Source organism: Amblyomma mixtum, chromosome 3 (genome assembly GCF_055824585.1).
Source record: "Amblyomma mixtum isolate Tamu chromosome 3, ASM5582458v1, whole genome shotgun sequence".
NCBI lineage: Eukaryota > Metazoa > Arthropoda > Arachnida > Ixodida > Ixodidae > Amblyomma > Amblyomma mixtum.
Genome location: NC_143014.1, coordinates 397,923,924 through 397,949,819, shown reverse-complemented (window position 1 = coordinate 397,949,819; position 25,896 = coordinate 397,923,924). Strand labels below are relative to the sequence as shown.

General features: G+C 46.9%; 1 protein-coding gene across 2 annotated transcripts in view; it reads right to left on the bottom strand.

The window, feature by feature from the left end:
• The window catches only part of Mp (collagen XV/XVIII-type protein multiplexin), a 264,052-nt gene that overhangs the window by 45,430 nt on the left and 192,726 nt on the right, over positions 1–25,896 (bottom strand). The window contains exons 5-16 of one of the 2 annotated variants that reach the window (XM_089584492.1): positions 25,376–25,414; positions 21,220–21,266; positions 20,595–20,657; positions 18,586–18,672; positions 15,907–15,969; positions 15,242–15,367; positions 11,986–12,135; positions 10,919–11,017; positions 6,405–6,521; positions 6,272–6,334; positions 4,436–4,537; positions 1,878–1,964 (exon numbers count right to left, since the gene is read on the bottom strand). In XM_089584492.1, the coding sequence (XP_089440618.1) occupies positions 1,878–1,964; positions 4,436–4,537; positions 6,272–6,334; positions 6,405–6,521; positions 10,919–11,017; positions 11,986–12,135; positions 15,242–15,367; positions 15,907–15,969; positions 18,586–18,672; positions 20,595–20,657; positions 21,220–21,266; positions 25,376–25,414 (1,043 nt within the window). The remainder of the gene's footprint in view (positions 1–1,877; positions 1,965–4,435; positions 4,538–6,271; positions 6,335–6,404; positions 6,522–10,918; positions 11,018–11,985; positions 12,136–15,241; positions 15,368–15,906; positions 15,970–18,585; positions 18,673–20,594; positions 20,658–21,219; positions 21,267–25,375; positions 25,415–25,896) is intronic. The other variant, XM_089584493.1, reaches the window with a different exon arrangement.

Genomic DNA, 25,896 nt, shown 5'->3' with positions numbered 1-25,896 from the left:
TGTGTGAAGCCTAAACCTTGACATTTGACCTTAAACTTTGACTCTTGACCTTGCATGCAGTTTGCATGCCTTTGAGGTGGTGTTGCCTTAGGTGCTTTCGCACGTCATACTGTTTACCTAGGTGAAAAGCCTGCAATTTTCATTCTTTCTTTTGTATTTGCTTACGAAGATGTGTTTTCATTTTTCCATGCAATTGGTGTCGTTCTCACAATTTCGCAATGATTAAGTAGACCTTTGCTAACATTATATTGTGTGATTGTGCTATTGTGATGATTTTTGTGAAAGCACATTTCCTTCTTTACTCATATCCTGAGGTCTCGTCTACGCTACCCGACAAGGGTTATCTGGGCTTGACAAGCTGTTTGACTACAACTTTTGGCCCAGGTGGCCCATTAGAATTTCTGGTAACTAGTGTTCAATGTTCCGTGGTTTGTGCAGGCAGCGTGAGGACATGCCTATGGCCTTCGAAGAAACAGCAGCCCGCTTTGAGCTGAATGAGCCGCCATTACTGTTGTGGACGGGCACCTTTACCGAGGATAACGGATGCTTTCGGCTTTCGTTATGGCTCCTCTTGCTTTTGCAGCAAAGCGTACGTTATATACTGACGCTATCTTTAGGATGAGCTCTCGATTCTAGTGCATCCGGGCCTACTAAAGGGTGTGGCCTGGTGTTAAAACACCCAGAAGGTAAGAGAAATATTTTAAGTTTTGCCGTCAAGTTTAAGATTACCGGTTTAGACAAGCCAAAAGGAAGCCTTACGAAAACACTTAGAGCATGAACAGGTGGCAGCTTGGGGCCACGCAGTGCACCACTGAAACTGCCGCCAGGTGAAATTCAGTAACGGACGCTGCCTTTTCTGCAGCAGGTGATGCAAAGTTCTGAGATGTTTTCTCCACAACTGCCTGATAACAAAGTTCCGAACGGGGCTCAGTATGGTGCTGCCCCCCAAAAAAATCAGGCACGAAGAAGCGCAGTAACGCGGATCGGAGGAAAGAGGCGCAGTGTAACGTACAGTGCTAAAGTGTGGGTTGGCGGGCGAGGAGGAGGAGAAAACATTTATTAGAACACTGTACCGAATTGGGAAAGGCCATACCATGCTGAATACGCCGGTTCTCGTCCGAGTGAGGAGGAAAAGCCTTTACTGCTGTTCATTCGCCGCGAGAGAAAGTGGAAAGTCATTTTTTTTATAGACCTAGGCGAAAGCAAGGGTAGAGATCGATGGTGTCCACATAAATTCAATGGGCAAGGCAAAGACAAGACACTACGGCGCTTGGAGGCCGAGATTTCGAAGCTCCAGTCGTACAAGCCACAGGTTCTCTGCAGTGCATAGAGCAGACTTGACTTGCAGTGCATCTTTCCTCTAACGTCTTTGACACGTTTTGTGGATGGAACTTTCGCAGCACGACATCAACTTGCGCCACTTTCTTGTATCGTGTAGTGCTGGAAGGCTCTCAGGCAATACAGAACCCCACACAGTCTATGAGGGTGTGGTTGTAGGGCAGTTGGTTACTCACGGGACGGAGGCAGTGGACAACACAACTATGCAGACCATAGACTTAAGCATCTCGGATGCGTGCATGGTCCACTGTTTCTCAAAGTCTGTGAGTTTTTGCGGCCTTTTCCAACAGCCCTTCGCAAGCGTGGGTCGACCGAGCATAAGCGCGCGTGCTGGTTGCTTCCGCCTCTAGGGGCTATTGGCCTGAACGTTTACCCTCTCCTCCCCTTAGGAGACTGGCCTCTCTGTGCAACCTAGTATTCGGCGCAGTACAGTAGAATATTTCATTACGCGAACTTCTCATGCCCTAAGGTTCTGCGCTCAACTGTGGCTCGAGCATCTTCAGAGAAGAGCACATACTGACGTCCCGCAAAGCACGTACCGTTCTTCCGCTCTCGTCCACCAGCAACCCTGGAGGTCCAGGCGGGCCCCGTCGGCCCCGACGACCACGCTCGCCCTTCTCGCCTTTCTGCAAGCAGCGCGACAGAGAATCGCAGCTTCACTCTCACGTTGCACTCATCACGCTAGACTCTCAACATTGTGCATTGAATGCTTTTGCTTTCCCAATGGCGCGGCACCTGTTTCGTTGTTGATTCTGAACCACTCTCTCATGCCTCAGACGGCGCATGTCCAGATCAAGTATCAGTGTTTGTAACTGCTGTCGGCATCCAAAAGACTTTACCTGCCTTCTCTTACGAGATGCAGCCAGGAGGGCTGAAATACGAATGTACTCAAAACAAGAGCAGTATTTCTCAGAAGGACCTATTATTAGGCTAGTGGCATATGCTTTGGAAGAAGAGCGTTGCTCGAAGAGGAAGACACGCTCAGTAACGACACACAGGGAGTGTAGCTCATACTGTGCCTTCTTACTGTGCGTGTGTCTTGCTATGAACAAGAATCTTCTTCACAGAAGCAGCGCTATTTATTTCTTTCAAATGTGGGCGCGCTCACAACTATGTGAACTCCAACAGCACCTTGAAAATCCTGAAGCTCTTCCTCAAGTATGTTTGACGAACTATGCGCCCTTTTGGAGCAGACAGTAGGACTGTATAAGAATTTTGTGACGCAATCGCTTTTCGACAGTATGCGCCCTTGTTTCCTCCTGGCTGTCAATCATTGTACTGCGCATAACGAGACGTGAAGATAAAAATAATTCAAGACAAGCAATTACTTCTGAATATTTGAACAGGTATGACAGAGAGACGACGTCTCGTTAGGATATAAATACACCAAAGAAGCCAACAGTCATTGAAAGCACGAAAAGGATTGGAGAATGTTCACTTTTTGAAGTAGCGTCGTTTAAATGAGGAAATGAATGACGTAATCACTGCATACAGAAAACAGTTTTCGCAGAAGGTAGGCAAAATAACCACACGTCGCCTGCAGGATCCTATCCCATGGCCTCCACATGTCGCATCCATTGCTTCACAAACTGAACTACGGTCGAATATGTTTGTGTTACGTGCAGCATAACCTTGAAAGCGTTTACCAGGGCCACACCCGACCAATACATGCGGTAGACGTGGTAGGCACTGGTATGCCGCAAGTTTCATCCTGAAGTACCACAAAAGTACCTCCTATGTAAAACGATTTCGAAGCTAATTCCCCGCTCTAAACTGTGCCACCTGAAAGAAATTCCGTTCCGAATGCTTTCCTTGATTCCAACGGCTGTTGGCTTCTTTTGTGCATATTTCTGAACTAGATAGTCTACTATGACATTGTAAAACGCAATTTTTCAATTGCAGCCCACACTTATCTTCATTTAACTGCTTGAAAGTATGCACGAGCCAGGTTTCAATACTAAACGTTCGGTGCTTTCTCCCGTGGGACAATTCGCATCACAGCTTTAAGCTGCCCGTCTCATCCTCAGCCCTGCATCTGTCGCCATCATCCAATGAGAAATAAGCTCAGTGCAGTACGCGTAAGTTAGGCAAACCTGCATATTTTCTAGGACTCAGTGCCCTTTGCATTTTTTTTTTAGAATTGTGAAATTTTCAAAGCGACCTACTCTCTACTACTCTCCCTTCAAGTTTCACCTGTCTTTGCAAGCTGGATGGTGCCTATAAGTTGCTGCAACGGAGTTGTATAAAAGCGCACAGCGTTTCAGAGGTCACGCTCTTCACTTGTGATCATGTGCAGGGGAACGAGCGGCCTTCCTGAAATCCCAGCCAAGATGGAAGTAAAACACGCAGCATATATTCCCCTCACGCCACAACTGCTGCGCAAAAGTATTGGGCTCATGGTTGCAGCCTCCATCCGTGATGAATTTTTGCTCAGGTTCGCTGGTGTACTGTTGTGTAAGTGGCCGGTATATTTCGGCACTCACTGCACATTAGAAGTGTAAGGGGCACAAAGCTAAAAAAAACAAAACATTACAATTATTCTAGTTTGGGGTGACGGCGAAACATCAGAGCAGCTACAGGGGAATGTTGGCAGTGCGTATGAGATCGTCGTGCAGAGCTCGTTACCAAATAAGGCTTCGATATCAGTGTCAGCGCATTAGGCTGCTGCAGTTGATCTCCAGAAAATACAAGTAAATCGAGCCACTGCTGAAATGTTGCATGTCAGCCGCGCATACGGATTTATGAGAACACGGAGTCCGTAGGACATGGGAAGATATAGGAAAATCTGTACGCGCTGTAAATATGTTTTCTGGGTAGTTTTCTGAAATCTCTGTATGGTTTCCGCATATTGCCTTATGGTGGGCATGACATCAGACGGAGACTGTAAGTATTTTGATTTTATCGTATATGCGTTGTCCGTAATGATTTCGTATGTTCTATATGGCTTCCGTACGAGCCACAAGGAAACCGTAGAATGAGAGGATCTGCATGTGGAACACTTCAATAGAGGTAAATGCACAGTTCGGTCTCGCCGAGAGGCGCAGGTATGACTGCGCATCAGCTTTTGAAGTTTTCAGACGACACACTGCGGGTTCACCTCTAGAATGATAGTTTTTCCTTCCAGCTCCTGGTAACGAACGTGGCCCGGGTCTCCTCGGTCTCCTTTCATTCCAGGGATGCCATCCAGGCCGGGCTCGCCCTGCGAAATGAGGACATTCAGCCGCTTTGGCAGCGGGTGCTGACAACAGTATTTACGGAACAGGTGCAAACAGGTCGCCGTCGAAAAGTTATCCAAATATTTTTGTTATTGGATTTTAGCATAAGCACCTTAAATGTAGGCAGATCTAAAACAGTAGGAATCGCATTCAGTCCAGCAAATTATCTCACCACACTCTCTCCATTATTCATTAAAGTCTCTCTCTCACCACACACAACTGGCAAGAAACGTTGGTTTGCTCGTGATCCACGTGCGCGGATCCCTCATAGAGCCACTGGATTTTTCAGAATACCGCGATCCTCCTCTCCCCGCCACCGGATTTGGAAGCCTCATTTGGGAGCTCAATATCACGATTGATAGCCAAAAGAAAGAGCGCGAGCAAAAGACTTGACTGCGGGCAGTTAGGAGAGAACTGCAGTATGATTTTTAGAATCCTGGAATTTAGCGACTAAAGAGAATTTTTGCGGACGGGGCCAGAAGTTTAAGGTTCCTCGTTCTCAATTCGTGAAGACGCCGTCAAAGAAACACATGAACGAGTAAAAAATTAAGCAGGCTGACAGATACAACACGACGCAAAGACGCACTCACGGCTCTTGACGAATACGGTTCTGATCTATACGCACCTTTATTTTTATTTATTTATTTATTTCAAGATACTTTCAATCCCCAGAGGAATTATTTTTATTTATTTATTTATTCATTTATTTATTTCAAGATACTCTCAATCCCTAGAAGGATTGTACCAGGGGTGGGTATGCCAAAACAAAATGACACACACTGCGTTTAAATTGAACAAGAAGCAACCATGAATATCAGAGGACACAGGGCGGCGGTGGGGCGGGACGTACAAGATCCCTCGCGAGTCAGAATGGTAACACTAATCAACTGTACTGCATGTGGCCCCATGCAATCTGAAAAAGCTCCAAGTGCTAGAAAACACGATTTCGCAACTTGCTTGAAGGATCTAACTAAATGTAGACACTCCGATGACGATATTTATAACAAAAGGTTGAGCGACCCCAATTGGCACTCGAGGCTGAATGTGTTTTTTGAAACTAAGATGAACAGTTGACATTTGGAGGGGAACAGTGTTACCTGCCTGTCGTGAAGATCGTGAAGGTATAAGAGAAAGTATAACGTACCTCACTGCTTTTTCGCCCCGAATGCTCGATTCGCCCTCGCTACGCCAGCGGGAGGTGACCAATATCAAGAATCTGGTTCATATCTGCCTTTGGTGACGGTGTAATTCACCTTGAAAAGGATGTTGCACCTCAGGACATTATAATCATTTTGGAAAAACACATTTGCCCAGAACTGCCTCTTTCAGCAATATGTGGCCGGCTGTCTCTTCTCGCGTACCTTGTTCTTGTACGCCTTGTTAATGCATCAGTATGCGAACTGATAACTGAAAAGAAACCGCGTTCAACTATTGACTGCAGCCACCACTATTCCATTTTGCATAATGACGTCACTAAGTCTTCGATTACACACAAGTGACCCGCTGTTAAACTCCCAGTAGATGACCACGTGATCGCACTCTGTACCAGCATGGCGCGAGCTGCACCGTTCTTCTGCTCAGGAAAAGAGGTAAGTGTGTGCGTGCATTTTGATCAGCTGCAGTGCGCAGCGGTGATTTTTCCAAACGAATAAAGAACCACGACGCCAGTTTTATGCAGTGCAATACGCGCGGTTCACTGCAAACGTAATGAGGAGTACCTTGGGGCCCACTCTTCCTTGGGGTCCCTGTGGTCCTGTGAAGCCTCGGTCTCCTTTCTCGCCCTGCCAGAGAGAGACAGGATGCGCTTCGTGAAGGTGAGCGCGCAAGCGAGGTAATCAGCCACGTCCTTACCTTTGGTCCCGGCAGGTAGTGGGACAGGCCGCCGAACTCGAGGTCGCCGTCTCGCGGAACCGTGTACACGCTTCCCGGGGGACCCGGCGGTCCCGGTAGACCCACTCCGGGTTCGCCCTGAAATCGCAAGTCTCTAACATGTGTACACCACTCAGAGTAGCAAGCCATCTCGTTTCGAATATTGGGCAGACCAACGCCACCATCAGTGCCTCTCAGACAAGCTGAAAATGGTGATTTAGGCACTTTCATCTCTCTTTTACTTGCTTTTTCCCCTGCGCGCTACATTTTCTGACTCTGCCGGTACAGGCTGGTAAAGTGAGGAACCGCCGGGCAACGCCGCGTCGCTAAGAGTATAGAAAGGGCCGCGCGGCGCCGCAGCCTGAGTGACGGAACATGGGGTTCCAACCCCCCCCCCCCCCCCACCTCCTCAGGGCACACCTCATCGCCGATGAGCGGTGAACGAGGCATCTAGGCTGATCCCATTGGAACATGGCCGGTCTGACCGACTTAAATATACATGAGCCGTTGGCCAGTGATACACCTAGTTTGCCGTTTTAGGTCTTCCTTACCGCCGAATGTTCTCACTGGAATCATCAGCCGAGTTTCTATGTTCCTCTGAAATTTCGTCACCCTTTCTACCCACTATGTACTTTGTTCACTTGAGCTTTGATTTCACCTTCGCACAGAGTTGTGCTCGGATCCATGACCAAGTTTTTATATTCCTTCCCGCGACGCAATTCATGTTTATTGACGTCTGCTTTCAGTGTTCCTTCACCACACTCTGTTTTCACAGGCAGTGTACTTGTGTGCACATCTTAACACTACAGTTGAAGATTACAGCTCTGTGCATACATGCTCGCCTAAGCTGGCCCATCGTTTACGTGTTATGAGCGTTTCAGACTTCAAAGGGAAGGCTTTTTAGCGGTGTCTCAACGTCGCTTTGTTGTCTGTCATATAAGGTACACTTTAAGATAATTTTTAATGCGGTGCAGATTTCAAAGCCACCAGTGAGGCAGACTGGCCTATGCACGCAATGTGAACAGATGAGAATTCACTCAGCTGATGCAGAACAAAGCGGCATTTTCGTAGACGAAATGCATAACAAGTCGTCAGCGAAGTAAAATGTAAAACGCCTTGCATTTGTCGCAGAATGCACTGTACTCAGGACTTTTGTTGATTCCACGGAGTTAGAACATGTAAAATCAATGCGGATTATTCGAAGCTGGACATAAATATGGGCTCACGAATAATTACTTGAAATATGCGATGAAAGAAACATTTACTCGCGATCGGATTTGAAGGTGATCACTTAGGCTGTACAGAAATGAAATCAAGAGCTGCTTCAACGCTTATTTTATTAGAAGAATTAAAACAAAAAAGAAGCAGTAGCGTATCCTACGCGTCCCTCATGCAGCTGCAGCTGCATGTTTGCTGGAAAACACGGGGCCGCCAATCCAGGAAAGACGTGCCTATTCTGTCTGGACTACGCACTTCTAATAACCAAAGCATGTTGTGAGCCCTAACGGACGAATACGTGAAGAAAAAAAGACAACACAGGCGCTGCTACATTAGCAAGTCGCTCATTTTGGGTGGCTCATAAAAGTGGCTTCTATTCTTGTTTGGCACGGCATCTCATATCCTTTAAAAAAACTTGGCTAACAAGTTTGGTGTGCAGTTGTCTTTCGTGGCCGAAAAATAAGACTGGCGAAGTGTGCGCGGCTGTTAAGAGGCTAGGCTAGAAACAGTGCATCGACCAGAGAATCTTGGAGTAAGACATGATGTTGGTGTAGTCGCTTCATAGTGATTGTCAAAAAAAAAAAACTGCGCGAAGACGACTGGACAAGAAGAGGCACAAAGACGCAGACACAAAGCGCAGAACTTCCAACTGACTTTAGTTTGTGAAAACAGGGCGCTTATAAATTTTATCAACCTAACACTCAAGGTACACACGCAAAAACATCGTGCGCAGGCCGAAGGCAGTATCAACAGTGCCACAGTGTGATTAGGACCGGTGGAAAGCCCGGATGTGCCCATCTAAGAATTCGATCTCCTTCCTTGGCAGAGATAACGAAAACGAGCTTTTGTGAGCGGTGCACGTAAACCGGATTATTTCAATAAAAAATATGGTTTGGTTTGGTTTATGGGGTTTAACGTCCCAAAGTGACTAAGGCTATGAGAGACGCCGTAGTGGAGGGCTCCGGATATTTGGACCACCTGGGGTTCTTTAACGTGCACTGACATCGCACAGCACACGGGACTCTAGAATTTCTCCTCCAAAGAAATTCTAGCCGCCGCGGCCGGGATCGAACCCGCGTCTTTCGGGTCAGCAGCCGAGCACCATAACCCCTGAGCCACCGCGGCGGCGATTAGGGCGTAAGATTAACTAGCAAATGAGAGTTCATTCCGGGGAACACTCTTATGTACCCTCTTCACAGTGAGACAAAGAATGCTCAAAGCAAACACCCATACATAAACCCTTCTTCATATATAGTCCCCGGTTTAACAGGCAATAATAATAATAATAATTACGCATCAATAGGACTTTCTACGAATGCTTTTCAGTCTGAACCTTTTTCTCAAGATAAATGCTGTATTCAGAAAATTATTTTTTTTGCCTGGTGCGTAAATTTTTTGAAAAACGCAAAAATTCAAAGAAATACGAAAAAACACCTAACCCACTTTAAAAGGCTAACGATTCTGATTCTTTTCTCATGTGAGAGCCACGTCGAGGAAAATTAAGCAAATGCGTAGGCCACGAAAGAAACAAGGCTGTATCAAAGGAGTACAGAGGCCTAACCTTTGGACTTTTGGTTGCGTGTTTTCTTCTTTGTAATGACGCGTAAGACATTATTATACGTGGATTACCACCTGGTATTCTCCTACGACTGCTAAATAATTCACAATCAAATTTCTTTCTCGTGCCGTTTCTGTTTCGATTTCAACAACCGAACGACGACGGTCGCTTCAGAGAGCGGTTATAGGTCACGTGATACATGTAAAAACTGCTATATAATCGTTGCTTCTACATGTGTTGCCATTCCAACTCTTGAGGAATGCTGGCTTCAGCACTATAGTGATTCAAAACGATGAATCAGCGATTATATCGCAGTTTTGTTATTCCTCACGTGACATATAACCATACTTTGATGTCACAGGCATCGTACGGCTGTTGAAACAGAAACTGAAACAGCATGACAGAAAAGTTCCAGCATAAATTATTTAGCGGTCGTAAGTGAATGCCCCATGTTTATTCATGCATAGTAGGGTCTTTCGCATCATTGTAGAGAATAAAACTTGCCACCAGAGTTAGGTGTCTATAGTCCTTTAACAACTTTTATGGCCCATGGGCCGCGATATCAGGGGCGCTGTGACCAATGCCTTGCACTTCTACAGCCTCCGGTGCGAGCCTCAAACTTAATCACAGCGCCACCTCACCTTGCTAACTACGACAGGACAAACTAAACCATTGAAAGCCCATCAAACCTTATGTAAGAGGGAAGCTGACCATACGGGTGACAAGGGTAGAATTTGCAAGAAAGCAATACCAGGACACAGACGACCTAAAAAAGTATTTAAGGCTAAAAGCCCTCCAAAAATTCAGCAAGTAACAAACATTCGCGACAAAATCTAAAAAAGATTGCACTAAATACTGAATTCAAGGCGAAATTTCTTCGCGAGTACTTTGGAGGGACCGCTCGGTTCTTTAGTGAGAGATGAAGATACATAGACTATCTGTACCCTTAAAATGAGGAAGGTCTTTGGCCGACAGTTCCAAATGGTGCAGATGCTTTGCAGGGTAAACCGCACGGAATATACGAAAATTGCAAAAGAGAAGCGCAGCTGTAGGCCGTCGGTGTATTAAAAAGGCCGGAAAGAAGCTGAAATGCACACAGTCCATTTTTCTACTCAATTGCGAGTTTTAATTTGAGGATGGTTTTCTTCAAAAGTGTATGAGTGGTGTATCTAAGGGGCATGTGCGCTTCCATCATGCACACTGGTTTTCAGCTCTTCATCTTTAGCTTTGTGGCGTCTTTTCCTGACTTAATTTTTCCAGCGCCTATCATCTTTAAGCGGGGTAATTTGTTGACTTTCGGATTTTTGTCTAGATCTTATAGGGGCTTTTTTATTTAGCTTTTGCCCCGCAGTATCTCTTTCTGTTTATTGAGCATGATGTATGACCTTTTCCATGTGTTTTGGGTTCTTATAGATTGCTCAGTTCGCAAAGTGCTTCGCCCATGGCCGCTCATATGCGTTTACTCAGAGCCTTTAATAAGGATGCATTGTTCTGCAATAAAGTTGAAAGTTAGTGGCTGTCCTGCCCACTGTTCACCCTTGTTAGTGTTTCTTGCGCAGAATTTTTGTTACTTCAAAAAGCAAACAACGCACGCAGGATGCAGAATAGCTATGAATAGCATCTTCACAAGTCTCCTATAACAATAGGCGATGGAATGGGCCTGTGTGACAGAAGTCATTCCTTCTATAACAATTCCCGACAGCCCCACCTGCCGTCTCACCTTTGGTCCCGATGGGCCTTCCGGTCCGGCGGGACCTCTAGGCCCAGGGAGGCCGGGCAATCCCGACTGTCCTTGCTCCCCGCGTGGCCCAGGCGGACCCTGCGAGCAACAGTGGTTAGAGCAATGCGCAGGTTAGCAGTCTAAACAACAGATTATAATGCCACCTAGACGTGCACTGAGGCTCCTGTTTTCATATAACTGAATAACTGAACGCAAAGGACGCTGTCATCGGGAATTACCGGTAGCCTCAGGATAATGACCAGCGGTAGTGTTGAGGAAGAAGAGGAAATACCAAAACAGGCTATGGGGATATTGGAAGAGGCCAAGCGCTGCTTAGGAAAAAATAATTGCTCGCGGCTTGGCATTGCCAAGCATAGTTTTTCGCAGGTGGACAGCCCCGCCACTGCCCCAGGGAGTCAGCAGGGAGTTTCCACTGACACAGGGAGCCAGTTATGTGCATCTTCACCTTCTTCATCGCCAATGCCTATTCACTTAATGTACGCCGGCGGTCTATGCTCCTGTGCCGCGTTTCGGCAGCAGTGTTGCCCACGCCAACGCCCGCAGCACACATCTGTTCGTCATTACCGCCACATAGCTCAAAGCCCGAATATTAGTTGGATAGTGGTATTAGTTGAAGAAGTGTGCAATACACAGCGCGAGAGTGTGTTGCAGTTTAACACGAGGCATGTTAGGCTGTGGTGATAGCATAGTGCCCTCGCGCAGCGGCCTTCGAAACCGATCTGTTCGCGGTGCCGCGGGTTCGACTTCAAGTCGTGGATATTTATTTCATTTCTTTTTATTTAATACTTTCACTTGGCACAAACCTACAAACACCGCAAGCGTACAAACATCCCAAAATCTTGCTCGAGGTTGACCCATCGGAACAGTGCTTCCGCACTAATCCGGACTCGGCAGACAGCAGCTGCAGTGTAACGCGAAAATATCCCATTGATGTCACATAGGTCCCTATAGAGGGCGCAATTAGCGGCACGTAGCAGGCGCCACCGGAGAATGCTGTACCTTTCCGACACCCGATGCAGGCCGTGCACAACTCCAAAGTTGCTCACCTGTTGTCCGTCTCGACCTCTGGGTCCTTGATCACCCTTGGGACCCTGGTGGCCCCTCGGTCCCGGCAAGCCTTGAGGTCCTCCCGGGCCTGGCCTGCCGTTGAAGGGACCTGCCCCGCTGAACAGTCCTGACGTGTAGCCGTTGTCCAGCTGCCGATTAAGGAGGGAGAGCAACCTTGCTTTGAAGATACTCGCGGCTCTAGTGTGTCTCGTTAATTTCGAGTGCCTTATAATCACCTTTTTAGTCCGGCTTTTCTGCCCGCTCAGACAGCTTTAATAATCTTAGTGGGAAATACCAATGGAGCTTAGCACAGGCCCCAGTGGGAACGGGAGCGATAGAAGGGTGGAGGTGTAATGAACACGGACCAACACAGAGGAGGAAAATCATAGCTTAGCAGTCCGGAAGTTGCATCCAGAAAAAAAAAAGCACGGACAACTAGATCCTCACATGCCACTTTTCCCCTTTGAATTGCTTGCAAAGCTTATCATAATTCCTGCTTCGTTACCCTCGGAATAGACATTTCCGCGGGCTCACTTTCTCTGTCAGTATCTGCAGACTATAATTTTCACTGATGGCGAACTACTTTTTGGGCGTGAATGTAGCCAACGCGAGCAGGGGCACTAGATTTGACAGCGTTGAATGCCAAGTATGAAATATTGTAAAGCACAGAAGTTCTTATAAGCTATTCGAACCCCGAAGCCCACATATTCCAAAATGGTGAAGAGCACCCCTTGACATAACTCATCCAAAGACTTTTTGAGGTCGAAATGTAACATTGTCAGCTTACTGAAATCGACGCGACAGCATTATAGTAAGCTGCTTACTATACAGATGTTGGTAAAAATAGTCGTTTCCTTCCGGCCACGACTAGTTTCCTTTGATATGCATGCCGAGGTTCTTGTCTTTGTGAATAAATTAGCAGAAAGTGTGGTCAGGTGGAAGGATCCCCTCCTGTATACAGCCAGCCAGAGGTGCGCCGAGGAACCGTCTCTGTCCCTCTCCGGTGGCGGGAACGGCGTATACCTTCCCCCCCCCCCCCCCCCCCCCCCCCTGGGAATCTGGTAGACAGCTCCCGAGTTCGGGGGCGCGTGGAGCTGGGTGGCGGAATACTAAGAGAGGATGAGGGCGGGGCGGCGCCAAGGGGAGCCGGCGAACGGGAAACGCCCCAGAAGCTGTGCCCGGGAGCCAGACCTATAAAGGGGACGCCTCTCCGTTGCGGCACGTGCCAGCCAGCTCCCTGCCTACCTGCTGTTACAAGAAGCTCCCATAGATGGCGCCAGCTAAACCAGCCGCGCAGAGGAAGGGCGCTGCAGCGACAGACAGGGCGACCCGCCAGGCGCCCTGTCCTGTGGGCCGCCTTGTCCCTCTCACCCTCGAATAAACTTCGAGCAGAGGATGACACGGCGCCGCTTGTCGATGCTACGCAGCACGCCCTTCAGTGCACTCGAACTAACACCTATGTAGGCCAGTAAGCAAATGAACCCCAGTTATCCCCACATAAAAGGCCTCCCTAGTTTACTCAGTCACAAATGTACAAGAGGCACGAAATTAACTCAGCACGAAACAGCAGCCAGCGGCACCGAAGGAGACAATCTGTGTCTGGGTCCCAGATAAACCATTTGCCTGCCAGCGATCAATTTAAGTTGCGTGTGTTGTTCATTGAGACCACAGGTGTGGACGAAGCTGGAGATGCGGTCTTGAACTTGAATGAGGGTCGCAGCCGCGGAAAGGGCGCTCAGAAAAGTCATTGCTTGTGTTGCTTTTTCTTGCTGGTTCCTTGCGTCCCGCCAAGATCTTATATGAGTCAAGGCAGCCTTGATTATGCATAATGCTTTTTGCGTACTCGACGAGAAGAGGAAACAAAGGATACTGTTGGGACAAGTGCTTACTTTTTGATCAATCAGGCAGTTAAGGTCAAGGAAGCTTAGGAGAAAAGGGGTATGCTACATCGAACGGCGCTGATCGCACAGTTATGCGGTGTCTAACACGGTTTGACTAATGAAAACAACCAGCAACCTTTACTTTATTCTCTGGAATGAGCGCTAAAGAGCAGCAGGAAGTAAAAAATAAAAAAAACAGCAAGCACCGACCCACAAATCAGTTTTAATGGTGAACCACGAAAGCATGCAGCCAAAATTTCAAGTCATGCGCATATCATGCGTACACAACATAAACTAATATGCAAATGACACAAAATGCCGAGAAAAGTCAGCTCCTTTTGGGAAACCGCAGGAGCCAGCTGGCTGAAGTTGCCTTTCCGCGTAGCACAGATAACCAGTTCATTTTTCTCACCGTTATGCGTGAAGAAAATCATGTCCAGCCGCGAAGGAAAGGACAAGCATTTGTGTGTCCTGTTGTCCCCCGATGCTGATTCGAGGCGTGTGCATTTGTAGCAACCCGCACACTGTTTTATCATTGCGCAGATCTTTTAGTTTGCCATACACCAGCCATATTCGAGCGCCGTTTTCCTAGAAGACTTAACCGCTGTTCTGAGAGCGCTTGCTAGGCTTCCGAACAATTTTGACAAATCCTCCTGTGTCAGAGACTTAGCAACTTAACTTTGGCCATGAGCTGATTTTAGCGCCGCGCATTTTTTCTGAAAACTACAGGAATCGACGACGACTGGGCGGGGGATCGGTGGGCTGACTGCGAGGCTGTCTGTGCATCCTTAACCGCAAAAGAAACAAGAAAGCCTCCTAAGTTTTCTGCCAGCACGTGCACCAGATTAATGGCTTCCTTTAAGAAGAGCAACGCTACGAATGAAAGCGCACAGCGATGTAGCTGGCTTTACAGAGGTAGAGTTTGTTGCAAAATCCCGAATTGCAAGTAAGTTGAACAACAATTTCTTCGGCCGTGCTTGTTGCGTGCACTGGGCGTCAAAAGGTTAATAAATGAGTCACGGAAAAATAAATTCTATATTATTTTTGCATCCATTTTTGCATTCTATATTATTTTTGCATTCCTTCGTGTTTATGGTACACGAGCACTTTTTTGTCAGAATTAGGCTGTATACATGTATACCTATTCAGCCTGGATATAAGGCTGGCGTTGAAATCGTGTTTTTTTTTCTTCTCGCGGACATTCCTGTTCCATGAAATTTTGACGGCGGGTGTACGTTGCCGCTTCGTTACCTGATGCCCTTATTTAGCACATCTGTCCACTGCTTTTTTTTCTGCACCATCACTGGACCAAATACTGCAACAAATGAACCCCCGCTTAGACTCGGAGGAAGAGACAAAGTTGCTGATGCCTTACCTCAAATATTCGCGGCGCGGATGGGCCTGGCTGTCCCGGAGGGCCTGGCAGGCCCCTGGGTCCGGGAATTCCAGGCTGTCCGTCCAGTCCGGGCTGGCCCGGTGGGCCCTGAGGTCCTGGAACACCCTGTGGTCGAATGCCTACGCGTCAGCAACTTTGGCGCTATTTGGTTTGCCAAAAAACACTGACAGCGTCTTTAAGCTGGCTGTGCTAACAATGCTGTGTGTAATGAGCAAGAAGACAGTACTCTGGCATCCAAGTCTGTTTGCTCCTCGTCCTTGTAGGCAATCTCAATGAGGCCGAGAGCTACGTACTACAGCTCATATGGTAATTTAGCTTGCTTGCTTAGCAAATTACTTCATGCACTGACATTTTTTCATCGTTGCTGCCATACAAGCTAACTGTCTTTTTTGATGATTTGCATTAAAGGAAACATTCGTTAGCGAGCAAGTTTAGTGGCATCCAGCCAAGCATCATGCCCAGTGGGTAGCCGCTGTATGTTTTTGCGATTGGTTGAGAAGTTACTGTGCCAAACGATTCCGTACTTCCTACAAGAGAAAAAAAATTGAAGCTGCAGAATCAAACAAGTGGCAGAAAAATAGCAGAGAAAAATGATTGGCAACAAGTGCCATAAGGGCCCCGTGGAACCGGTGCTTTCTTCTTACCTGCGGTCCTGGTGGGCCTTGCGGACCTGGCGGCCCCTGAAGTCCCATGACACCAGGAGGGCCCTGAGCGGTATTGAAATTTCATCAGTGATCCAGGTCGCCTGCCGAGTAGTCTGCCGAAACTAGTTCATGTTGAACATTCGTGCCGAAATGGCGGGAAAGGTAGGGAAACCTCATCCACCCTCATCGCTATAAAAAGGACTTCGTTTGGGGCCAGTCGGACACGGAGAGTCGTGAAGAAGCCTATCCATATATTGTGGTGAAATTTAGAAGCGCGCGTTTAGTCTAAACAAGGCGGCACTCTGTGAAACATGTGCGCGTACAAGACAGCAAACCTACATGTACCAGTTTCTACCTTCATCTTCCCGTCGCACGTTTATGATAAACATCAATTTGGTTAAGTAAGCGACGCATATTCGGTCTCCCCACGTTCTTCGGTAACAGTTAGCGCATGCAAGACAGGACGAACAAGAGTATGGCGGATAGCATGACGCGTTTCCTGTCCGCCCGTCGTCCTGTCTATCTCTGTCGTGTTCGTTCTATGTTGCGCTAACTTGTCATCGAATAAAATGATGCGCGAGGCGTGAACTCGATGCCTCTAACTATTGAACAACTGCGTTTAATTCAGAAAATAAGCGCCACGTGATGGGATACTTGTAAATTGCGAAACACGGCGCCGCACAATATTCTCCTGTCGTATACACCCAGAATATGAAACCAGTACAGTTCTGTACCTTGACTTACAATGAAGCCCGTTTTCGATTATGAAGTGCTGACAAAAAATGTTATTTTTTTTCTCTCTTTAGAAAGTGAGCGTTTATGGCGGGGGTACCAGCTCGCTGTGTGCAGCATGTGGTGCCACAACAAGCTCTGGTGGTTCACGCTATCTACAAAGCGCAACCTTATTTTGGGTGGGATCAAGCGTTGCTTTCTCTGTATTCTTTGGTTCGAGTTAGTTCAGGAAGTGTTCTTGCGTAGCTGAATTTCTGCGTAGGGCGCTGTCCTTTGCTCATCAGCACTGCCACCATTGCACATAACTCCAGCCCGTCTCTCCATGCATGTTGCTCAACGAGACTTTTTTTTATGCCCGTGCAGTGCACAAGGGATGGTGTTCTTAAGGAAACTGTTTGATTTGTAAGTCGACAAAACTTGCATGACACATGGAGATCTGCGTCATAGTTCGGGTTTAGCATTACGGCGGCAGCCCCATCGGAATGTTGCAATGAATTAAAAAACGTGAACTGGGGCAGTATTCTATAAGCTGTACATTTTTCGTTGTACGTTTCTCGTCCATTTAGTCCTCTCTCATTGGTCACTCAAATACACCCGCGGCTCAAATACACTTGCCCCACTGGCTGCCATCGGCTCCTATATGCAACCAATGGTCAGGTCAGGTCGCCTGCTGTTGTCAGAGCTCCACGATGTACCTCACCATTGGCGGCTTATTGTATCCAATTTCAGTCAGTGGTAAGGTGCCGTCTCCATCACAAAGTGGCCGGGTCGCTTGCTAGAGACGCTTCTAAGCGCAGGTATATCCGAATAACCAATGAGAGAGGACCGAATGAACGCAAAATAGACGACGGAAAATGGCAGGTTATTGAGTACGGCCTCTGGTGACTTGTCCCACAGGATCGAGCTATAAACTCAGGCAACACAAAGGTGCAATATAGAACCCTCAAATATCTAGCGCTTAATTTGACCACCAGAAATTGTATTTTCAGCCAGAACACGCTAAACAGTTTTCCTAATACCGTTTCCTAATACAGTGCAAATAAAGCCTGCAAGGAAGCAGCACACGTACAGATGTAACAAAAGACAACTTGATTGCTTTCAATTTAAAGTGAGACTGATAAGGACAAGTGAGTGCTGTAGTAATTAAGTTGTAGAGAATACACACTTGATAATCATCACATTGCACGAGAAGTAGGAGTCAGTGCCAGTAAAAAAGCATTAAAGGCTGAAACTTACACCTGTACATCCTGCGGGTCGGTTTAATTTAATTGGTAGAAGCTATCTAAAGATGGCGCCATTCTCTAATTGGTGGTGGCAAAACTGAGCGCCTAAAGCAGCGTTGAAAAGGTATGCTTTGACTGATTGTGGATTTTTGTGTCGTGTTCCTCTTAAATACACTCGCACTTTACGTTTTTACTGCGTTATGGATCAGTTAATAAATCCATTACTGGTGCGCGAGTCTGGCGTGATTTAGTGTATTGAGTATTTCTGCTTTGTTAATAAGCTCAGTGAGTGTTTCCGTTAGTTCATACTTGTTGTAGACGTACCCTTTCTCTGGCCCCGACTAATCTGTCGGTTAATTTGTCCCGAAAATGGAACGAGGCGATAGGCGCATACTTCAAACTGGGTAATTGAGTAAATTGTAATGAGCAATAATTATCGCAATTAATAAGCAAGTGTAATGAACAAGTAACGAATATTTTTCTTGCACACTTGGTCGTAACTAGCTATACTATAATATATAGACTGTAACAGCGTCAAATAACTAGTAATATGCAGACTTTGTGATAACCTCAAAAGCTCAGTTTTGCAAGAGTCATCAGGCAAAGCCCATGTTACGCATCTGCAAGCTGCGCGTACAGAGCGTTTGCTGAAAAATCACGCACTATCATTGAGCATCTACCAGTCAGCACCCTGAAGACTGGCTGCGTCATCCGCTGCGCTCACCTGCAAGCCGGGAGGGCCATCCTTGCCATCCTGGCCAGCAGGACCCCGCGCAATGGTGGAGTTGGCGGTGCAGTAGCACATGTCCAGCTAGACGACACCAGAGGACACGAAAGGAAGTCAGTGCATGGGAGGAGACCCGTGCAGGATGCGCTGTCAATGATTCGAATACGCCATCGGCCTTCCATTAGTTTTTCATGCGCTACCGCGGATTTTATATTTGTAAGGCTGGTATGGGTGCCCACTCTGAGAGGACCTCGCCTATTCGGTTTGAGAGGGTCTTCTACGACTTCGATTCAGAGCTCGAACCGATCTGGGCTTTCTGGCTCACATGATCAAAGCGACCAGTCGAAGACACCATTAGCTTGCTTAAACATCCAGATTCATTTTGAAGCCGCTGCTCGCAAAGCGTTCGTACGTGTGAAGTGGACGACACATTTTTGGTGGCACTGCTGGTGGCACAAGCCAGAACAATGTTGCGCCTGCAAGAGCCTGCAAAGCATAGTTTCTTACTATTACCTAGAGGGAAAGCTGGCGGCGCTGCACTTCAGCCACCACGGACGCTCAAAGCATCATGGGCCGGTGAGCTACTTGGTGCGGGACAGGCGTATTTTTTCGGGAACACGGAGTGTCACTACTGAGATGTTTCATTCCGAAAACGCTGTTCGTGTGTGCGCAGACAACTTTGGCGCGAACGCAGTGTGCAAAAGCCATAGTAGCGAAACCGCAGCAGCACACGACACCAATAAAAGGTTTCTTTTTCCGAAATGCCATTAAAAAACCCTTTAAAGTGTTTAAGAAGCAACATTTTTTTTTAAAACATATTTCCTTTTAAAAGTGCGCCTGTTAAGCACGAAATATTAGTTTTTGTAGTGTTCATCACTTGGCCAATAGGAAAGCTAGCCACCTCTTATTTTGGGCAAACTTTGCATTTACATGCTTTTCTGCTCATTTGTTGCAATCATTAGACAGGATATTGAATGTTAGGGAATTCTTGATTACCGAACAGCGTTAATTTTTGCATCATATTTTGGCCAAAAGTTGCGGTTCTGCAGTCGGTAGCTCACCGGCCCATGATGCTTTGAGCGCCCATGGTGGCTGAGCTGGTCCTGAGAGGGCTCCACGCAAACTCCCATGGAGGGGTCGCCAGCTTTCCCTCTAGGTAATAGTAAGAAACTCTATGCTGTAAATGTACAGCTGCAGCGGAAATACATTAGAACAAGGGACGTCATCGGAGTGACAAATGTCAGCGTGTGGCTGGCGCGGCGCCCCAGTTTGCGAACACGCCTGGCACTCTTGTTATTGGCGTGTTTGTAACCGCAGCTCTCGAGCGTTCTCATCTGCGGCTCCGGTGGCACGTCACTTGCGATAATCTTTTTCCACTGCTGCTGTACAAGTACTGCGAAAGGAAACGTGTTCCTCCAAAGTCGCCGAACCACGCGCTTTGGTATTTTATTTTTTTCAGAAGGAGGAATGACCCTCGTAGTACTTTTTCACGCCCAATGCTGAGGAGACAAAGCACAAAAAATAAGAAGGCCCGCCGCGAATGTTGCGCACGGTGTATCGGCGGAAGGCTGCCGTGATACCTCTCAACGAAAATGGCGGCGACAATGTAAGCGACGGCCTCTCGCTTGCTGCTGACTCCGCCCATTTGAGTGCATCCTTCTGCGACGAACGCCGCAGCAGGATTTTTGTGTAGCGAACAGCAGATTCCAGCTGTTCGCTAGGCTGCGCCTCTACCTCGGTCGCCTTTTCACCTCCGTCGTCATTGAGAGAGCCGGCAAGATACTGCGCCTCTCCGGCGCCTGCGTGGAGTCTAGCCCCGTCACCCCTGAGAGCGAGCACTGCTAGGAGTGTCAGTGGCACTAAAATTGTGGCCACAGCAGCTGACGCTCATGTAACGCCACAAGTTGCCCCCTTGTGCTGGCCGCTTGATACCGCTGAGGACGACGCCTTTCAGGCTTTAGGTAAGCAGTGGTATTGCACGTGGAATGACAAAAAAAAAATCTCACCTCTGAGATCACGTCAAAATCTGTCCTCGCAGACGTCCGGTCCACATGCTGTACAGCCGGTGTCTTGAGCAAAAAAAAATATAAACCAAGATTTAGGAACCAAAATGTTACATGTAGCGCTGGGATAAAATGGTACAGGAAGTGATTCGATACCCTTCTTCAAATGGCACAATAGACAAGAAGAAAACCTAGTACTGCTCAGCATTTTTCGATGCCGTAAGACGAATGCGAGCACCGGGTGTGTAATGTTAAATGAACCAAAGCGGCGACAGCGATCCATTTACTCGAATTTTAACCGAACCGAAAGTATTACAGCCATGAAAGCTAGCCCACAACTTCCGTCCTCAGCACCGCGCCGCTCGTTTAGTCCTGTTCCAAACAGTGAATTTCTGGGCCAGTAGGTTCATGTCTACTAGGAAAATGAACCAGCGAAAAAAACACTCAAGACGCAGTTGTCCCGAACTGACAGTGTATTGGCTGTTTTACTGTGCGTTAAAATTATGTGTCTAAATAATCACTTCATTTCTTTCATGGCAGGACAAAATTTTACACTGGAATATGACGTAGTCAAGCCATCCTTTTACTTTTATGCTCAGGTATCTGCATCGCAGCATGCACTCCTTACCGTGGCTTCGTAGGCTTCAGTTGCCTCTGCAGCTTTGGAAACGATGCCTGCAAAAACAAAACACCATGGAAGTCCTCCGTCCGTGCCTGACTCCAAGAAGAAAATATTTCCGCTTCGTAAACATCGCATTCTGCCCATAAGGTTCCTTTATGCATGTCTACGACCCATAGGGTGCGGCAGATTTTGGCAGTGTTTTCGCCCCGTAAGAAAGACGAAAGATGCGAATTTTCAAGCGCTGAAGCGTTTGTACGACGGGATGCCGGTACGAGTGGCGCACGAAGTTTTTGCTCAGTGGAAACCTTGGCCGTGATTTCACTTGTTTAACTCAGTTAAGAGGAAAACAAGTGGAATCGCAACAGCTTTCGGGGCTAAGGCTTAGTGTCGATGATTGGCACACCAGCGAAAATTCCTCACTTGTGCGGCGCACGTTCGTGTTATTATTCATTGTTTACCCATGTAGGCATGTTAACGCGCTCTCAGATATGTTTACTATACAGACAGCTGGCTCAGTCCCTCAAAAAAAAAGAGAAAGAAGCATTTGTACAAATCACTGGTGCGCGGATTTATTCGAAGCACTTTTTTTTTCCTGCAAGCGCATCGAAATGTGTCGAAATGGCGCGGTCCAAGAGGTAATTTTGAGTAGAGAGGCGGGAATCCACTCCGAGCCAGAAATATTCTGTGAGAAAACCGCACATACACATGTTCTTGCGACGAAAAAAAAACTAAGAAAAATGCATTGCGCACACAGGAACCCCGTCTTCCTTACTGAAATAGTTGTTAAAAAATCAATCCCTGCTGAATGGTTAGCCAATCATTGAGGGCGTTCGTTTCTCTACCAATTTACTCGACACTGTGAGCGAAGACTATTGCGGCTTGTTACGTAATTCACCTTTTGTTCGTCCATTTTAACTTTACGATACAAATGTCAGAATGCTAAGCTGATTCTCACGTGTACAAGGGAACTAAATTGAACTGATCAAATTTATTTCAGAATGAGCAGTAGTTTGAAGGACCACATTAGTGGTGGGGAGCGCAAAGATTTGATAGAGTGATGATAAAAAAAATGCTTGGGCAAGCTTAGAGGCTCGTACAACTTAAATATTCACTCGTATGGAAAACTTTAAGCCGAAATATTATTCATAGGCTGAAAAGAAAAACTTTCGGTTATTGTTGAAATGTTTATCATTCTAAAACATTCCTTGAAATGGGGTTCTCTGAAGCTAGAGCTTACTGCAGCTCTTTTGACAACCTCGCTTTTTGCAACAGTTAACGGCCATGTTATAATATTATGAAACACAAGAACAAATAAATTTTTTCTTTTGGGGTGTAGAGATTATAACTGCAGACTTGTGTTAAGCGTTGATCCTTGCAGTAAACATTCGGTTCAAGTTTGACTGACTTTCTCAATCTCGATCGTTCGATTGCGAATATCACTCACACCTAACTACATGAGATATACACATGTAGTGGGGGAATTATTTTCATTCCGGGATAACGAAATTTGTTGTAAATCCCATTAAACATTCAGCGTGACAGGGACACAAGCACTACAGAAATAGATGCACAGAAATAGATGTATACAACACTGTGGAAGCACACGCAAATATTTAACTATTTAACTATTTAATTCACGACATACCATTCGCACGCCACGTACTCATTACTACACGGAGTTTGCAAAGCAAGTTTGATGCCGAAATGGTCTCAGTAGCCAGGACTTCCTAAGCAAATGGATTAGCATTACTGCGACGAAGCTGTGTGAAGGAAAAGGGGGCAGGAATGAGCGGCTTCCAGCCACCGTTCAATAACTCCTCGTTCTTCGTTTTCTGACAAAGTTTTCGAGAAATATAGGAAGTCATTTATTGGGGAAAAAAATTGCCTACTGTCCCTCCTGGCCCCTCGAGATTGTTTGGGACCTTTGAGTTGGTCTTCCACAACTCGGACTGCCTGCACAAAACGTCGCGACATACCAATTTTTCGAATTTCAGCGGCGTTAGCAATTGTTTGATATTGGCTTTTGAATGTCGGTACACTAGGTAGGGTAATGGGGAGGGAATTTTTTTAAAATTTCCGGCGCCCTATAACGTTCAACTGGTCTCAGGCGCTGCGCGCGCCAGAGACACAGTGCTCAGGTGAGCGACGAGCGAGATCCTGGTAGAGATGTCGTGTTAGCCTTTCAATGCTGCGAGCCCCAAGTCCCCCTCGCTGTGGCACATGCGCAGACTTGCTGCGGTGTCCGTCAGAATAAATGAGGATAGAATTGAAAGTGGTGCGGAGAAAGTTGCGAGACAATCAGATGCAAGAAAGCAGGCGACACCATGCAGCACTCGTCGTGTTTGTCTGCGCGCTTTCTGTTTAACCTTCTTTGCAGCGGCTCCTGATATTTATTACGTCCCTCCCCCCCCCCCCCCCTTTCTCAAGGTTCGTTAAAAGAACGCTGCGGACAATTGCATCCAAGTACTGTTCGCAGTAAAAAAAAAAAATGGTTCTCTGGTTCTTTACGGCTACGTCCGGTAGCAAAAGACGCATTTAACGGCGAGAAAACTGGGTTGAAATATCTTCCCGCCAGTTGATTCAAACTCGTGACGTCCTCACAGAAAATAACGGGTTGCCCACGTTTTGAAGTGAATGGTGGTGTAGCGTTGCCTCTGGGATCCGCTCCCAAAAATCAGTGTCGACGCACGCATTTTAGTTGCGAAATCAGGCGGTGATGGCGACACGTGTATTTCGTTTTATGGTGTTTTCCAGCTTTTAAAAAAAGCTTCATTTTCGGTGACAGAGGTCTTGTTGTGAATAGAACGCGGTACCTTATCGATGCAGGTCAACTTCTGACTGCGTTCTTATCAGTGGCTTTCCTCCGCACGGCCATATTTGTACTCCAGTCATGGACTTCTACTGCCGGTGGTACTCCGAATGAGTCGTCGAAATAGGAGGCTCCTTGCTTTGGTACCCGCCACTATCGTTGTAAGCAACGATGCGCCACTCTGAGTGCCGCGTGCATTTCTGAAGCGGCCGGTACATCCCGCATAAAATATTTTCCGGCTTAAGTTACTCAAATGCGCTCGGCTAAAGAAGCACCGTGTCAGTGTGACAATGAACAACTACTATTCCGCATTAGCGGTGTGTGAGACGCTTTGTTGCCCTTAAGGAATTAAATAGCTAAATCACTTCAAAGTCTGATGCTGCATTCAATCGAATGCAGCGCAAAGTTGATAACGCTTCAGGTTGATGTACAGAATTTGAGCCAACGTGAATCAGCGCTGCCGCTGATTCGTATTGGCAATTTTGTGGCTTCGGAACCTCGAAAGCTGCACCAATATTGTTAATTCTAATCTCCGTACCTTCACTCCCATAAATAGGCCTTTCTGCAAGCGCCATTTTAATAAAGAATCCCTAACTGACCAGTCGGAAAACATGGTGATCGTGGTTTATACAGACCATAGACCTTACAACAGTAACCACAAGAAATGAAAAATCCTTGAAATGCAGCAATTTTAGGCACAATCTTGAGTATTTAAATAACGCTGGCTGGTTCCCGCTCTCACTGTGGCGGCTAACGTGAATCGTTTTATCGACACTTGGCCACTCACTGCATCCGTTGGTAGTGTGGAACGTGGGGCGCCCCGAGGACCTTGTATGCAGCTATATGCGTTCATTCCGGGCAAAATGTATTAAAATAAGCAAAAAGACTCTCATCATGGAAAACTCAGCTACACAACTGGAGAGCATACGAAAGAAGACACACACACACACACACACACACATACCGGTTGTGCGCGTGTGTTGTCCGTGTGCTTTTCTACGGTTGCAACAAGTCCCCCAAGGTAAAAAAAAAAAAAGAACCAAAACAACTGAAACGAAAGTTAACGCCAGTACTCCCTCGCTTCGTAAGGTAGCGAACCAGGTCTTGCTACTTCTCGTGCTTCGCCGCCCACTGTCTGTGATACAATGGCCTACTTAGCGCTCCATTATATCTGCAGCACAACGCGCGCGAGAGCGACGTGCTGACCTTTTCTTATCATTATTAATCACACGGCCGGAGCCTCATTACAGCCACACCACAGTACAGAGCCACCCTTCAGTCGATTGGCCTTCGCCGGTGAGAAAGAAAAAATGAAAAAGAAAACCGCGCAATAAAGAACAAACAAAAACTCACCGAAAGGTAACAGCGGCGGCGGAATGGGTGGCATGGTGTCTTTTCGACGCGCGTAGAGGAAGAACAGAACAAAACGTAGATGAAAGAGCGATATACGCACAGCAGGCAACCGAGATAGCATGCGGGCGACACACGCACTCAAAGAACGCGCTCTCGTGACATTCCTGACGCCGCCTATTAATGGGGCGCCGTTCTCTATGTCAATGCCGTTTAATCGCCACAGCGCCGCGCAGTGATTGGCATATCCATACGAGTTACTGTATGCGCCGTCTTACGTAGTAACTTCGGAGTTTTGAAGATGAAGGAAATAAAATATGTAAACAAAACAACTATTTACAATTTTCCGTTTCTCTAGGACGTACGCAAGCACAATGAGCATTTAGAAATTATTATCGCAAATAGTGTGGTTTAATGTCCCGAAGCGGCACATGGACTATGAGGGACGCCGTGGAGGAAGGCTGCGGATTAATTCAGACCACCTGGGGTTATTTAACGTCCGCAGTCTCGCCGTGTCCTCAGGG